The sequence below is a fragment of the Bubalus kerabau genome, chromosome 1 (assembly GCF_029407905.1).
Source record: "Bubalus kerabau isolate K-KA32 ecotype Philippines breed swamp buffalo chromosome 1, PCC_UOA_SB_1v2, whole genome shotgun sequence".
NCBI classification, from domain to species: domain Eukaryota; kingdom Metazoa; phylum Chordata; class Mammalia; order Artiodactyla; family Bovidae; genus Bubalus; species Bubalus kerabau.
The window spans coordinates 73,489,126-73,506,341 of record NC_073624.1 but is presented as its reverse complement, the minus strand read 5'-3'; the positions used below and the strand labels follow the sequence as shown (position 1 = coordinate 73,506,341).

Genomic DNA, 17,216 nt, shown 5'->3' with positions numbered 1-17,216 from the left:
ATTGACAGATTCCCTCCTCCTTTTATCCGATCTTTCCCCCATTTTCATCCCTGCGCAAAGCACTCCGAAACAGGTCCTACCAGAACCCAACCTCTGCCCGAGTTGGGAACAAGGGCGGGTCCGCCGGGCGGCAACCTCCTCGCCGCTTCCAGGCCACTTTCCGCTTTCCCTACCGGCTGCTCCAGCCCAGCTCCCTTTCCGTCCGAAGCCCCGCCCCGTCACCCATCACGTGACCGCATGGCGTGCTCCGCCTCCTGCCCCCGATTCACGTGATCCCGTCCGGGAGAAAACGCCTGACCTGAGCCCCTGCCCCCTACTGTACACCCTTATCTTCCAGTTGCTCGTCAGTCATCCGCAGGTCTCTCCACTCCGCCCGGGGCACCCCCGGAGCCCTGTCCGCCATGCGGCTCCTGTCTCTGGCCCCAGATAGGCCCCGGCGAGGCGGCCCTCGCCACCTGACCTCCGGGAGCCGAGCGCTACCGCCGCCGCCGCTGCTGCTGCTGCTGCTGCTGCTGCTAGGTGGTTGCCTGGGGGTCTCCGGGGCGGCGAAGAGCTCTCGGAGGCCCAATGTGGTGCTGCTTCTTGCTGATGACCAGGACGAAGTGCTCGGCGGCATGGTAACTCTTCTTTTTATTTCTGCCCCGCCCCTCCATCTCCCGGGCTGACTCTTGGGTTTTTGGCCCTTTTTCCCCACCCAAACTCCTTCACCTAGCTACCTCTACCCCGAGCTGATTTGCTTTCGCCGCGTCAGGCCCATACGCAGGCTTATAGAGGTGAAGGACTCGATTTCCTTTCTCTCGTGTCGGTTCTGGGTCCACACACATGCATGCACCACACAGAGCTTCTAGTCTGGACCTTACCGCTGAGGAGTTTGCTTCATGTCTCAAGACAAACGTGGGCGTCAGTTAGGGATGGGGTGAACCAATAAGTAGCAGATGATGGCTAAGAGTACAAAGCCTTGATTGTCTTTTGGGCTAGAGGACAAAACCAGCCTCCTCTGTGAGGGACCTAGGCCACTTATGCATTTGACCCTGTGTACGATGTCTGTGCCTAATATTTATAAAAGAAGTGCTGACATGAACTGTTCTGGTAGGTAGGTTGTCCAACTCCTCAGGGAATGCATTGCCTTACAAGAATCAGGAAGATTCAATTAGCCTAATTGAACACCTGGCTGATGCATTAAATACTGCCAGCACTCCGTTTTGTATCAGGTGGATGTTTTTCCGAGGCTTCATTCTTTGCCAGGGTGAATTTTACTTCTGTATCTTCGCGTTCGCTTATTTGTGACCTTCAAGAGCATATATTCAACTAACCCCCTACCTCCGGGAGGCCCAGAAAGTGGCTTGCCTCAGGCACATGAGTGATTGTGGCAGTACAGACAAATCTTGACTAGTGCTCTGATCTTGGGAATGGCATTCCCCTTAATCTTTTTAAAAACAAGTTCTTTATTGCTTTCTTCCTTTCAGTTCTCTTTTTGCTTTGAAACACTTGAGGCACGAGGTTCCTAAGTTGTACTGTGTGGGAACACTCTAGCTCAGTGTCCTTCAGACTGCTGATTTCAACCCATAAGTGAGTTACGAAATCAGTTCAGTGAGTAGCCAGCAGCATTTTTACTTTCCTACGGAATAGAGTAGAACAGAAAATGTGTGATACATGGCAGTCAAAGTAAGCGTATCCAAATGTAGATATGTTTTAGCTGTGTTCAAGAGTATAAGAGTCTTTTCTAAATGATGTTTAAGATGCTTGCATTTTAACTCCATACTTGTACCTGCCACGTGTGCCTCATTGCCTTTTAGTTTCTGCCCAGTCCCACTGACATTGAAGAATCTTGACTTAATGGCCCTCCTGGATTTTACTTGTTTTTTTCCCACCATTCCAGCTGCCACACTTACCCTCCTAACGAAAGTTTTTTTTTTTTTTTGGGGGGGGGGGGCGCTGAACCCATGCCCCCTGCATTGGTAGCACGGAGTCTAAGCCACTGAACCACCAAGGAAGTCCCATGTAACTCCTTTTTAAACACATTTTTGTATGTATTTTTGAAGTGTTTTGGACAGAAAAATCAAGCCATCTCCATCAAAAATTAATAATGGTTTCGTGACTTAATTAAAAGGCCAAGTCTTCATAGCTCAGTTGAATACAAAGTTCATCACTTGACTGTGAGATATTCAGGATTCAGTTTCTTCAGCTCTCATAGACCCCCAGTGTGGTTTGTGTGTATCTGAGGTTTCTTCTCCTTAGTGTGTTAATCAGGTTTACTCCTTTAAACCAGGAGCAGATTCTTTCTATAGATGTTTGTGCTGGAGAGAAGAGCCAAAATTAAGTGGAGGAAAAGTCAAATTTAATACTCTCAATTTTCTGGAGAAGTCTGACTTCTGTAATCTTTTACAGAATATTCTACCACTAATAGTCAAACAAGACTTGAAGGGGAAGAGCAAAGAAATAACGGCATTTGAGAACCTACTTGGAGCTAGTTGGACTTCCCTGGTGGCTCAGATGGTAAAGAATCCTCCTGCGATGCAGGAGACCTGGGTTAGACACCTGGATTGGGAAGATCTCCTGGAGAAGGGAAAGGCTACCCACTGCAGTATTCTGGCCTGGAGAATTCCATGGACCACATAGTCTATGGGGTCGCAAAGAGTTGAACTCGACTCATTGACTTTGACTTTCACTTTTGGAACTAGTCAAAGTGTGAAGTGTTTTATCCTGTGCTTCAGTCATCACAGGAATCCTCTGTCGTAGGTATTATATTTACCTTAAAAAATGAGAAACTTAAGTTTAGAAGGGGCTAAGTAACTTGGCCAAACTTCATATAGCAATGTGGTTGGTGCTTTTAGTCACTCAGTTGTGTCTGACTCTTTGTGACCCCCTGGACTGTAGCCTATCAGACTCCTCTGTCCCTGGGATTTCCCAGAAAAGAAGACTGGAGTGGATTGCCTTTCTCTTCTCCAGAAGATCTCCCCAACCCAGGGATCGAACACAGGTCTCCTGCCTTGCAGGCAGATTCTGCACTGAGCCACCAGGGATGCCTCACATAGCTATAATTAGGAGCAAATCCTGGCATCTTGTAATCTCAGAACCCTGAGATTAAATGCTTTTTCTCCTATTCTAAATACTGTGGTAATACTGATTGACCAGATATCATTCAACATACCCGTATCAGCATAGTCACTTATACCATACATAGATCAGAGATTTTTTCAGGTGACATTGAGGAACACAGGTGGGGTCATGCAACTCCTTAATTTACATGCCATACTTTGTGTGTATTATTTTCATTTTTGCGGAGAGAGGGAAGTCTCTGACCCCCGCCCCCGCAGAAAAGATCATGAATTGCCGCCATAGTTGGCAAATAAACAGGTGTCAATCCCCCAGACTAACTCAGGTCAAAGGATTATAGCGCACCTGTATGGGTTGTGGTTTGATGTGGAATCTTGCAGTCATCTACCAGAAAAGTAGTAGTTTTTTATGTGGCAGCATCATCTTCAGCAGTTCATCTTTTTTGTTGTAGGTTTCATCTGTGGAACTCCATTTTTAATTTTTGCCCAGGGAACTGTTCATCTGTTTCTTGGTTTTATTTGTTACGATTGGTTTTGTTGTGGTGGTGTGATGGGCATACTGTTCTTCAGTGAAGCACGGGTTGCTCTTTTTAAAGTCATTCTCTCTAGAAAAAGTGCTGTTTGGTCAAAATCTCAAGGAAGTGAGGAAAGGAGACGAATACATCATGTCTTTGCTTAAGGCAAAGTGATCTTTCATTTTTAAAAGTTAGCCATAGAACTATCAGAATGGTCTAAATGTTGTTTCAGAGCAGCTGTGTTTGGGGCCCAGGAAAGTAAATGACTCCTTTAGCGTTGTTTTTTTTTTTTTTTTTTTTGCTTCAGACAAGTAAAGTAGCACATTAGTCATATGCAAGTGTAAGATTGGTTGTTTTTTGAAGAATGTAGTTTGGCCTTAACCTGACCAGCCTCTATCTGTGTTTAGATCCTAAGGACTGACTTTATCATTCAGGTTAGCATGGGTTCACATACACATTTTTGGTACAAACAAGTTCCTGTTTGGGACTTGTTTGATTAAGCACAGAGCATGGTTATCCCTTGTACTCTGTTAGCAGTATAAAGGTTATGGTTATTAATACACCTTTGCTACTTAAACTAAAGGGCTTCCCTGATAGCTCAATTGGTAAAGAATCCGCCTGCAATGGAGGAGACCCCGGTTTGATTGCTGGGTCAGGAAGATCCGCTGAAGAAGGGATAGGCTACCCACTCCAGTATTCTTAGGCTTCCCCTGTGGCTTAGCTGGTAAAGAATCCGCCTGCAGTGAGGGAGACCTGGGTTCGATCCCTGGTTTGGGAAGATCCCTTGAAGAAGAGAAAGGCTAGCCACTCCAGTATTCTGGCCTGGAAAATTCTGTGGACTGTATAGTCCATGGGTTCTCAAAGAGTTGGACATGACTGAGCGACTTTCACTTAAGCTAAAATCTGAATGACTATACAGCCCTGCATCGACGTCTGGCTCCTACCTCTCTGTCCTTGTCTTTTTACCGCATTCTTCCCTTTACTTACTTTGCTACTTCTAGCACACTGGCCTTTGTTCCACCCTCATGGGTGTTGCTTTCCTTCTCTGGCAGCATTTTACTTGTTGTTCACTCACCCTGAAAGCATCTTCTCGTGCTTTGCATGACTGACTCATCATGTGACTGTCAGTACTGAAGTTACATCCTGAAAGAGGCCTCTCCTGACCACCCATCTAAAGTAGTTTCCCCCTTTCCTCTCATCAGCCTCAAGTACAATGTCCAGGTTTATAGTACTCTTCACTGCCTGAAATAGTTGTCTGTTTCCCTGTTGTTTAAGTGCAAGGATCATGAGGGCAGGGACCTTCTGTCTTTTGTCCACCACTGCCTAGATCAGTGCCTGGCACACTTTGTTTAGTAAATGTGTTATAATCACACAATTTAGTCTTATTGTAAAATCAGTCTCCAGTAGCTTTGAATGAATACCAATTTGACTATTAAGTTCCCTATAATCAGCTCACACAGTCCTTTTCCCATTTACACTTTGCATTCCTATTTCCCCTCCCTATGTATTCACTGCAAATAGCATATTTTCATTCTTTTTTATGGTTGCATATTATTCCATTGTATATATGTACAATATCCTCTTTATGCATTCATCTGTCAGTGGACATTGAGGTTGTCTCCATGTCTTGGCTGTTGTAAGTAATGCTGCAGTGAACATGGGGGTATGTGTATCTTTTCAAGTTAGCGTTTTCATTTTCTTCAGATACTCAGAAGTGGAACTGCTGGATCATATGGTTAGTTCTACTGTTCGTTTTTTGAGGAACCTCCATATGATTTTTTCATACTGGCTGAACTAGTTTATATTTCCATCAACAATTGCATAAGAAAGAAAGAAAGTGGACTTGTTCAGTCATGTCCAACTCTTTGGGACCCCATGGACTGTAGCCTGCCAGGCTTCTTCGTCCATGGAATTTTCCAGGCAAGGATGCTGGAGTGGGTTGCCATTTCCTTCTCCAGGGGATCTTCCCAACCCAGGGATTGAACCCGGGTCTCCTGCACCGCAGGCAGACTCTTGACCATCTAAGCCATCAGGGAAGCCTGGTAAGGGTTCCTTATTTTCTATATTACCAACACATTTTTTTAAAGTTGTGCATGTATTTTATTTTTAAAAAACTTTTACTTTTGTATTGGGGTATAGCTGATTAACAATGTTGTTATAGTTTAAGGTGAACAGAGAAGGAATTCAGCCATGCATACACATGTATCCGTTCTCCCCCAGACTCCCCTCCCATCCAGACTGCCACATAACTTTTTATCTCTTGTCTTTACACTAATAGCCATTCTAATAGATATGAGGTACTATCTCACTGTGTTTGTAATTCCTTGTCTTTTTGAGTATAGCCATTTTAACAGGTGGGAGGTTCTCATTGTGGTTTTCATTTGCATTTCCCTGACAATTGAAACATTGAATATTTTTTCGTGTACCTTACGGCCATTCATATGTCTTTTCTGGAAAAAACATCTATTCAGATCCTCTGCCCATTTTTTAGTTGGATATTGTTTTTGCTATTGAATTGTGTGAATTCTTTATATATTTTGCCTATTAATCCTTTATCAAGTATTTTCTCATTCAGTAAGTTTCCTTTGCTCTGTAGATTTTTTTTATTCTTTAATTGAGCTGTAGTTGATTTACAATATTGTGTTTCAGGTGTACAGCAAAGTGATTTAGTTGTATATATACATATATTTTTTCAGATTCCTTTCCATTATAGTTTATAGTAAGATAGTGAATATAGTTCCTTATTGTTATTGTTTAGTCATTAAGTTGTGTCTGACTATTTTGCAACCACATGAACTGTATTCTACCAAGCTCTTCGGTCCATGGAGTTTACTGGCAGGAATACTGGAGTGGACTGCCATTTCCTCCTCCAGGAGATCCTCCTAACCCAGGGATTGAACCCACATCTCTGGCATCTCCTTGGCAGGCAGATTCTTTACCAACAGTGCTATTTGGGAAGCCCATAGTTCCCCATGGTGCATAGTAAGTCTTTGTTTTTTCATCTGTTTTATATATAGTCATGTGTATCTGTTAATCCTGTACTCCTAATTTATCTCTTCATCCCCCACCTTTGGTAACCGTAAGTTTGTTTTCTATGTTTGTGAGTCTGTTTTTGTTTTTGTAAATAAGTTCATTTGTATTTTTTTTTTTTAGATCCCACATACAAGTGTACCATATTATATGTCTTTCTGTGTCCTTATTTATTATGATAATCTCTAGGTCCATCCATGTTGCTGTAAATTTTCAAAACTTCATCCTTTTTATTACAGAGTAATATCCCACTGTGTGTATATGTGTGCATGTATATATACACACACACACGCCACATCTTATTTTATCTATTGATGGACATTCAGGTTGCTTCCACATCTTGGATGTCGTAAATAGTGCTGCTGTGAACATCGGGGTGCATGTATCTTTGCAAATTTTAGACTGTCTTTTCCAGATACATGCTGAGGAGTGAGACTGCTGGATCATGTTGTAATTATACTTTTAGTTTTTTAAGGAACCTTCATACTTTTCTCCATAGTGGCTGTACCAATTTACATTCATACCAGCATTGTTGGAAAGTTCTCTTTTCTCCTCACCCTCTCTAGCATTATTTGTAGACTTCTTGATGATGGCCATTCTGACAGATGTGAGGTAATACCTCATTGTAGTTTTGATTTACATTTCTCTAATAATTAAACAATGTTGAGCATTTTTTCCTGTGCCTGTTGGCCATCTGTATGTCTCCTTTGGAGAAACATCTTGTTAGGTCTTCTGCACTTTTTGATTGGGTTTTTGTTTTTTTTGATACTGATCTATTTGTATATTTTGGAAATTAACCCCTTGTGGGTCCCACTGTTTGCAGCTCTTTTCTCTCAGTCCATAGGTTATCTTCTTGTTTATGATTTCCTTTGCTGTGCAAAAGCTTGTAAGTTTGACTAGGTCCTGTTTGTTTATTTTTGCCTTTATTTCTTTTGTCTTGAGAGACTGATATAAGGAAATATTGCTACAGTTTATGTCAGAGTGTTTTGCCTCCTCCTTCTAGGAATTTTATGGTGTCATATTTAAGTCTTTAAACCATTTGGGGTTTGTTTTTGCGTATGGTATGAAAGAGTGTTCTAGCTTTATTGATTTTCATGAGGCTGTCCAGCTTTCCCAGCAACATTTATTGTATATTCCTTTCCCATTGTATATTCTTGACTCCTTTGTCATAAATGAATTGACCATAAGTGTGTGGATTTATTCCTAGGATCTCTATTCTGTTCTATTAATCTATGTCTCTGTTTTTATACCATTTCTGTTCTGACTGCTATAGTGGGGTTTTTTTTGGTGTTCAGGTATGTTGGTTTACAATATGTTTCAGGTGTGCAACATAATGATTCAAGATTTTTATAGATGATACTCAATTTATAGTTATACCATATTGGCTGTTTTCCATGTGCTGTGCAGTGTTTCTGTGTACCTTATTTTATACATTTTAGTCATAGTAGTTTGGACCTCTTAATCCTTTACTCCTGTCTTGGCCCTCCCACTTCCACCTCCCTACTGGTAAACCACTACTTTGTTCTCTGTATCTGTTAATCCCTTTCTTTTTTGTTATATTCATTCGTTTGTTTTATTTTTTAGCTTCTGCATATAAGTGATAACATATAGTGTTTGATTTATTTCACTAACCATAGTACCCTCCAGGTTGTTACAGATAGCAAAATACCATTCTTTTTTATGGCTAAGTAATATCCCATTGTAGATATATACCACATCTTCTTTATATATTCATCTGCTGGTGGAGACTTAGGTTGCTTCCATGTCTTGGCTGTTGTAAATAATGCTGCTATGAACATTAGGGTGCCTGTATCTTTTCAAATTAATGTTTTTGTTTTCTGCAGGTATATATCCAGGAGTAGAATTGCTGGATCATATGGTAGTTCTATTTTTAGTTTTTTTGGGGAACCTCCGTTCTATTTCCACAGTGACTGTGCCAATTTATATTTCCCCCAGCAGTGTACAAGGGTTCCCTTTTCTCCACATCCTTGTTAGCATTTGTTATTTGTGGTCTTTTTTAACGATGGCTATTCTGACAGGTGTTAGGTAGTATCTTATTGTGGTTTTGATTTGCTTTTGTCTGATTAATGATGTTGAGCATCTTTTTTCATGTGTCTGGCCATCTGTATGTCTTTGGAGAAATGTCTGTCTAGGTCATCTGTTTCTTTTTTTAAAATAAGTTTATTAATTTTTTTTGCTGTTCTGGGTCTTCATTGCTGCACGGGCTTTTCTGTAGTTTGGCTTGCGGGGACTACTCTCCAGTTGCAGTGTGTGGGCGTCTCTTGTTGGGGAGCATGGTCTTTAGGGCACACAGGCTTCTGTAGTTGCAGCCCGTGGGCTCAGTAATTGTGGGTCCCAGGCTGTAGAACACAGGCTCAGTAGTTGTGGAACACAGGCTCAGTTGCGCCGGGGCATGTGGGATCTCTGGATCAGGGATCAAACCCTTGTCTCCTGCATTGGCAAGTGGATTCTTTACCAATGAGCCACCAGGCAAGCCCTGGTCTTTTGTTTCTTAATCAGGGTTTGTTTGGTTTTTTTTCTACTGGGTTATATGAGCTGTTTATATATTTAATCTCTTATCAGTCATACTATTTGCCCCTATTTTCTTCCATTCCGTAGGTGGTTTTTTGTTGTTGCTGTTCGGTCAATAGTTTGTTGGGCATAGGCTTTTAAATTTCCTTAGGTCCCATGTGTTTTTTATTTTGTTTCTTGCCTTAGGAGGCAGATCCAAAAATATATTCCTACTATTTATGTCTGAGAGCATTTTGCCTCTCTTTTCCTTAATGATTTTTATGGTTTCCAGTCTTACATCTAGGTCTTTAGTCCATTTTGAGTTTATTTTTGCATATGGTGGGAGACAATGTCCTAATTTCATTCTCTTACATGAAGCCATCCTGTTTTGGCAGCACCACTTATTGAAGAGACTGTCTTTTCTCCTTTGAATATCCTTGCTTCCTTTGTCATATATTAATAGATCACAAGTGCATGGGTTTATTTCTGTCTCTCTTTTCCATTCCTTTGATCTACATGACTGTTTTTGTGCCAGTCTCATTATTTTGATTACTGTAACTTTGTAGTATAGTCTGAATCAAAAGAGCATGGTACCTCCAGCTCCATTCTCTTTACTCAAGGTTATTTTGGCTATACAGGGTTTTCTGTGTTTTCATACAAATTGAAAAATTGTTTGTTCTAGTATTGTGAAAAATGGCATTGGTATTTTGACAGAAATTGCATTGAATCTGTAGAGTGCCTTGGGTAGTTTGGTCATTTTAACAATATTAATTTTTCTGATCCATCAGTCAGGTGTATCTTTCCATCCGTTTGTGTCTTCTTCAGTTTCTTTCATCACTGTCTTACAAGTTTGTGAGTGCAGGTCTTTGACTTCCTTTGGTAGGTTTATTCCTAGGTATTTTATTCTTTTTGATGTGATTATAAATGAGATTGTTTCCTTAATTTCTCTTTTTGATAATTCATTGTTAGTGTACAGAAATGCAACACCATATTAATTTTATTAACTGAATGTTACTGTTGTGTCCTGCAACTTTACCAGATTCATTGAGCTCTAGTAGTTTTTTGGTGATGTCTTTGGATTTTCTATGCATAGTATCATGTCATCTTCAGACAGTGACGGTTTTACTACTTCCTTTGCAATTTGAATTTCTTTTCTTATTCTTTTCTGATTGCAGTGGTTAGGACTTCTGAAACTACGTTGAATAAAATTGGCGAGAGTGGGTATCCTTGTCTTGTTCCTGATCCTAGAAGAAAGACTCACTTTTTTCACTGCTGAATAGGATATTAGCTATGAACTTGTTACATATGACCTTTATTATGTTGAGGCACATTCCTTGTCTATCTACTTTGAGAATTTTTATCGTAAATTGATGTTGAGTTTTCTCAAATGCTTTTTCAGAGTTCTTGAATAAATGAAAATTCTCAAGCTAATGGATCTTTAGGTTTTCTAACATCTGTATAAAACAATGGTGGTTAAAAAAAATGGTGGTAACTTTTATACAGTGAGAATGACCCTATTATTAATACAATTGTGTATTTGGGTTATTAGTCTGTAAGGAATTTTTACACAACAAAATACATTTTAAACTGTTCAGTATGGTCTCAGCTTTCAAAGGCACTTCAGAATCATCATGAACTGACTCTCATAATACAGCTAAAATGAGCTTCTTCAGATTGTCCTTTCTTGCTGTCTGGAATCTGAATAAAGATTATTAGTATTTATTACTATTATTTGTATCTAAATGACCAACACCACAGGATTGGAAACTAGTTGTTTTCTATACTTGTCAGGATCTTAAATTTTGAGCAAAAGATAAAAAGCAAGGATATAAACTAATTTCTGACTATTCTTTTGCTTGATGAGGTTCTGTGTAGATCTGTTTGCCCTTTGGCTCAAGTTTTACCTGAGGTGGTGGTTGGTCTAGTGCAGAGGGTCATGAGCTTATACTCAGAAAGTGTGCATGAGCTGTACTGCCAAGTGACTGATATTTGAGTCAGTTTGGGGGCCTTGTCTGACTTTTAGAACCTAAGTGTTGTTTTATTTCTGTTTTAAGGGGTGAAAGGCTCCTTTCATATCATTTTCCACATTCTGCTTGTAAAGATGAATTAATGAAGGTAGATATGCCCCATCTTTTTGTAAGGGGACTGGTGATAAATGAAAGAAGGGCATCAAGATCTCATTACATTGAAATCAGCATTGCTAGAATAATGCCATCAGCTGTGAACTTTCCCTTCCTGCAAGCATTCTAACTACCTGAACTTTTGCACAGGACAAAACTGGAAGGCTGCAGTCCATGGGGTCGCTGAGGGTTGGACACGACTGAGCAACTTCACTTTCACTTTCACTAACTGACTGAAATCAAACTTACTGGGTTCATCTCTTGAATGACACGGGACTCTCAGCTGTTTCTTAGTGTCAGATGGAGCTGATCATTTGGGAATAAAAGGTTGAGAGTAATCAAAAAACACAAATTTTGTCTTGTGTGTTTTAGTTTATTGGAAGAAATTGTTTGATGAATATTTATTTATTTTACAGACACCACTGAAGAAAACCAAGGCTCTCATCGGAGAAATGGGAATGACTTTCTCCAGTGCTGTAAGTTTTGAAGCTGATTTAATTTTGTTAAACTCTGTGTTTATATTCTAAGAAGAAACACTCTTTTGAGTAGTCTACTGTAATTCTTATGGCTTTTCTTCTAGTTAAATGCCTGATCTGAAGGAAGGATTCTATTTAATGTGATGTAAGTTCTTTTAATTGAAATATTACTACTTAACTATTGAAGATTTATGGCAGGTATCTTGTAAGCCATTCTGATCTGCAGCTCAGAACTAGAGAAGTTTATTTAAACCTTCATCATTGGAGGTTTGAAAACGGATTGGAAGAATTGGGTATCGTTTGTACTCTGTAAAGTGTTCCATGGTAAAAGCTTGTAGGCTACTTTACAAAGCCCAGTTAACCCTTTTAGTCAAACCTAGCAAAGATAATACCAACAAAACAGAACAAACGTAACAACTATGCATATGTGTGTGCATGCATATACATAATATTAATACATGTGTATATGTTCATATATAAACATAAATGCAAAAATCCAAAACAAAATACTAACAAATCAAATTCAGGAACCATGCTCATAACCAAGTCAGTGGTAGCATAGCTTAGTGTCAGGAAATCCTTTGAAGAGCAGCACAGTGTTGTGGTGAAGAGCACAGACTCTGGAACCAGACCACCATGTTTTGAATGTTCTTGCTGTCTCTCTTCTAGCTATACTTCCTTGAGCAAGTTGTTAAGCTTCTTTGCCTTTGGTTTCCCCATTTGTAAATAGGAATACTAAAGCCTATCTCAGAGGTTAAATGGATTGTTACAGGTAAAGCAAGCATTTATATCAATGCCTGACTTGTAGTAAGTACCACTGCATAATGGTGGTTATTACATCGTCCACCAGCAATGGTTAAAAGAAGGAAAATTAGATGGTTGTCTCAGTAGATGTTTAAAAGTCCTCTGAGGGACTTCCCTGGTGGTCCAGTGGTTGGGACTTTGCTTTCCAACATCGAGGGGGTGAGAGTTTGATTCCTGCTCAGGGAGCTAGGATCCCACGTGCTTGCAGCCAAAAAACAAAAACATAAATGCGGTATTTTAACAAATTCAAGAAAGACCGTTAAAAATGGTCCGCATCCAAAAAAAAAAAAAAGTCATCTGAAATGTTGGCACCCCTTTTCTTATAATTTGTTAAACCATTAGAAGAATACACTATGATGACTATTTCAAACAAATAGCACAACTTATAGTTAAGATTAAAGTCTCAGGGTACTGTTCTTAGGGAAGACAACAAGAGCCCAGTATCTCTCACTTAATCATCTACTGAACTGTCTAGTCATTGGCATTAAGTCTTGGGAAGACCAAAATTGTTATTTCCACTGTCTGAAGTTTCTACTTAGAAATCATAAGAGAGTTGTTGGAAAGCTTTTAAATTAATAGAATTTAGTACGTTAGAAATGAAAAGCTGTAAATAACTTTCTTCCATGTAACTAGTTAGAGAAAGATGAAGTTGGGGGAGAGGTGATCCCACTGATTAAAGGCAGGAAAATATAGACTCTAGGAATAGCTAGTGGTGTCCAGTAATGGTTAAGACCTATAAATGCAGTTAGAATATTTGGTGAGTGATAAAGTACTTAATGGAGAAGGCAATGGCACCCCACTCCAGTACTCTTGCCTGGAAAATCCTGTGGACAGAGGAACCTGGTGGGCTGCAGTCCATGGGGTTGCTAATAGTCGGACACGACTGAGCGACTTCACTTTCACTTTTCATTTTCATGCATTGGAGAAGGAAATGGCAACCCACTCCAGTGTTCTTGCCTGGAGAATCCCATGGACAGGGGAGCCTGGTGGGCTGCCGTCTATGGGGTCGCACAGAGTCGGACACGACTGAAGCAGCACAGCAGCAGAGTACTTCATGCATAGTTATACACATCATTTTCTGTGGGGAGACACATTATAAAATGCTTATTCTAGTCAGAATCCCAGTGGGATTCTTTTTAGGCTGAATTTAGTGATTCCAGAATTATCTGGAATAATAAGTAGGTTAGAATAATCAAGGTAAAAATTTTAAAGAGATATCTCTACCAGACCCTGAAATGTAATATGAAGATCCAGTTAACAGCGTAGCATTGGCCAAAAAATAGGTCAGGAAATAAAAAAGGAGAAGAATTAAAAGAGTTGCCAGTGTGAAAATTACAAAAGTCAAACATCCAACCAAATTAAAAAGCAAAAGTAAAAACTGGGAAGTATTTGTAGCATTATTGAACCCTTCCTTAAAGCTTATGTAGTGAGTGAGTGAAGTTGCTCAGTTGTGTCAGACTCTTGGAGCCCCCATGGATTGTAGCCTACCAGGCTCTTCCATCCATGGGATTTTCCAGGCAAGAAACTGGAGTGGGTTGCCATTTCCTTCTCCAGGAGATCTTCCCGACCCAGGGATTGAACCCAGGTCTCCTGCATTGTAGGCAGATAGACACTTTACTGTCTGAGCCACTAGGGAAGTCTAAAAAAAAAAAAAAAAGTATATGACAGGAGGGGAAAATGTGCAAAGCATGTGAACAGACCATTCACATGAACATAATTGATCAGTATGCATGTGGAGAATGTATATCCTAACCAGTATTTAAGAACGCCAATTCCAATTTGAAAGGCCAAAGACATGTGAATTATTTCAAAGGGATAATATGTAATTCTGGCAAGGGTGTGCTCAAATGAGCAAAATGAGCATTCCTGCCCTGCTGGTGTGAGTATAAGCTACTATTACCCTTCTGTAAAATGGATAGGTAATGAGTGTTAGGACCTAGACAAATATTACTAGGTCAAATAGGGTAATTCTGTTGATGATAGGAGCTAGTGGATACATAATTAGAGTAGGGAAAAAAAAAATCTGTGTTCAGTGTATTAAAGTGATGCAGGTAATCTACAAAACTCCAGATCAGCCTGAAAATGACTCCCTACTTCTCAGCTGCCCTAGATTGGAGGAGTATTCTTCATGTTTGTTCAGGACCTCGCTCCCAGCATGCTGTGTTCCTTGTACGTAAAATTTCTTTGGCCAATGAGATTAGAACAACTTCAGGTTATCCTGTAAAAAGAAACTAGCGGAAAAAGAGGTGTGTTCTCTTGGTTGTTCTGTTTCCTGTCTCCACTAGAGAACTTAAAGCAGCTCTGAAGTGTGTCATATATAAAGAAAATCCCTATTCCACAGGAAACTAGAGATTTAAAGTTAGGGGAATTGAGCAGCTTTCTTTATTCTGATTACAAATGATGCGAAATCCATCTGTCTTGTGTAACTCGGTCTCTGTTGCTTCTCTTCCCTTTGTAGTATGTGCCAAGTGCTCTCTGCTGCCCAAGCCGAGCCAGCATCCTGACAGGGAAGTACCCACACAATCATCACGTGGTTAACAACACTCTGGAGGGAAACTGCAGTAGTAAGTCTTGGCAGAAGATCCAAGAACCGAATACTTTCCCAGCAATTCTCAGATCAATGTGTGGTTATCAGACCTTTTTTGCAGGGAAATACTTAAATGAGGTATGTTGAACGATCTAATTATTCCCTTTTGTTTTTTAATAACAGCTCCTGAAATGTGAATTTATATAATTCATGTTAATTTTTTTTTAATTAGTATCCATTCAAGTCATGTTAAAGGGTTTTCAGGTATCTGGCATTTCTCTTAATCTACCTGTTAAATAGGAACTTATTTACATGAATGTAATTTACAGGATTTGGACATGGTGGTTATTCTTTCTTCAAACAGTCTCTGGAGCATTTATTTTAAAATAGTCTCAGACCACTGTGGTTTGAGACATCTTCCCTTTCTTCCTCAAGAATTCTGCTTGTCACATGGCCGTCATGGTATCTTTGTTTCCAGTTCTCCTTTATCAGGACCAGAGTGAAGAATTTTTTCCTTTGAGCTTCTTTCCTGAATAATAACAACTTAACCCATTTTTTGGAAACAGATTGTGGGGAGATAAGTGATGAAGGAAGAGCACCCAAACCTGAGACATTCAGGCCATTGAAGTATGTGCCTGAGTGGTTAGCATGCTGGCCTTGAAAGCCTGGGATGAAGGGAGGCCTCACTGTGACCTGCCCAGGCCAGACTTCAGGGCCTGCGTCCACCACACTGGCCTTAGCATTTAGTCAGGGTTCAGGCTTAATGAAAATAATGTGTTTGAGAGTGTTTGGGATTATCTTTTAAAGTAAAAGTGGGATTCAGGACAAAGAGAACATGTATGTTTTCTTATGTACTTTATCTGTGGTTGCTAGAGATCTTAATATCTGATCTGAATTTTGTTAATTCTCTCCCTGCCTGTAATAATTGGGGGAATTTGCAGCTTTGTGGGTTTGATGAAAAATGAGTCAGTTTGAAAAGAATTGTGAGCAATAAATGTGGTGGGTTATGGCTACAGGTCATAAAGAGAACATACACTACTTTTCATATTGAAGATCTTCTAACATACACAAAATTAGAAATTCTTCAAAATACAAAGAATTAGTTCTTAGAGGTACTGCGTTAAATGGACAGTATTAAGCCTTGTCAAGATAAAATGGGATGGCTTTGTGGTCTCTTCACTTAATTAATCTAATCAGATAAATTGAGTCCAAATGTAATCTTCTGGGCAATTCCCTGGTGGTCCAGTGGTTAAGACTCCGAGCTTCCAATTCAGAGGGTGCAGGTTCAATTCCTGGTCAAGGAACTAAGATCCCACATGCCATGTGGCATGGTCAAAAAATAAACATAAATAAAGTAGCAAAAATGGACTTCATCAGCAGGAGAGCTGAAGTGATAGACTGAGAGCTTATAACCTGATTTGGGCTGTTGGCCACAAGGCTGGCTAGACATTCAGTCTATGCAGTCAGTAGCTCAGCAGATGAGCCCTGTGGCTTTAGCTATATTGCCTTTTCCTGTAAAGGACGAAGAGTAAATATTTTAGGCTTTTGCAGGCCATATGTCTGTAGTGACTATTGAGTTGTGTCATTGTCGCTGGAAAGCAGCCACAGGCCTGCGGAAACCAGGGAGTGTGGCTGTGTTTCAGTAGTGCTTCACCATCACTGAAGTTTAAACTTCAGGCAAACTGTCACAAAAATAATCCTCTTTTGATTTTTTTTTTTTAATTCAAGTATATTTGATTTTGTTTGGTTTGGGTTTGTTTGTTTGTTTGTTTTAGTATTTATATTTTTTAATGTTTGGAAGAAAATTCTTAGCTTGCCAGCCATCCAGAACAGTTGGCAGACTAGATTTGGCCGACCAACCATAATTTGCCAACTTATGCTTCAGAAATTCCTAGGTCTTTAGTGTTCTTCCCTTTTCAATTGATTTTTGTACTTGTGGGAATTGAGCACTTAACTGGGTTTCAGGCACTGATGTAAAAAGATTCTGACAAGTTTCGTGTTTCTTTCTGGTCTGGTCACATCCCATGAACTTCTAATGTATTGCTTGTCTTGCTTTCCAGTATGGAGCCCCAGATGCAGGTGGACTCGGACACGTTCCTCTGGGCTGGAGTTACTGGTATGCATTGGTGAGTGAACAGTGAAGTCAGCGACAGTTACACACAACCCTACAGATGCTT

At 40.1% G+C, this 17,216-nt stretch overlaps 2 protein-coding genes across 3 annotated transcripts in view; one reads left to right on the top strand and one right to left on the bottom strand.

Moving 5' to 3' along the window:
• Nucleotides 1-149, bottom strand: part of TBC1D30 (TBC1 domain family member 30) — a 104,841-nt gene extending 104,692 nt beyond the window's left edge. Inside the window, exon 1 of the mRNA XM_055579701.1 lies at nt 81-149. The gene's annotated coding sequence lies outside the window, so the exon portion shown is untranslated. The remainder of the gene's footprint in view (nt 1-80) is intronic.
• A 104-nt stretch (nt 150-253) lies between these two features.
• The window catches only part of GNS (glucosamine (N-acetyl)-6-sulfatase), a 49,794-nt gene continuing 32,831 nt past the window's right edge, over nt 254-17,216 (top strand). Inside the window, exons 1-5 of one of the 2 annotated variants that reach the window (XM_055579716.1) lie at nt 1,639-1,665; nt 2,389-2,496; nt 11,649-11,708; nt 14,971-15,177; nt 17,100-17,165. In XM_055579716.1, the coding sequence (XP_055435691.1) occupies nt 1,654-1,665; nt 2,389-2,496; nt 11,649-11,708; nt 14,971-15,177; nt 17,100-17,165 (453 nt within the window). In that variant the 5' untranslated portion in view covers nt 1,639-1,653. Of the gene's footprint in view, nt 618-1,638; nt 1,666-2,388; nt 2,497-11,648; nt 11,709-14,970; nt 15,178-17,099; nt 17,166-17,216 lie in introns of those variants that run through there. The other variant, XM_055579710.1, reaches the window with a different exon arrangement.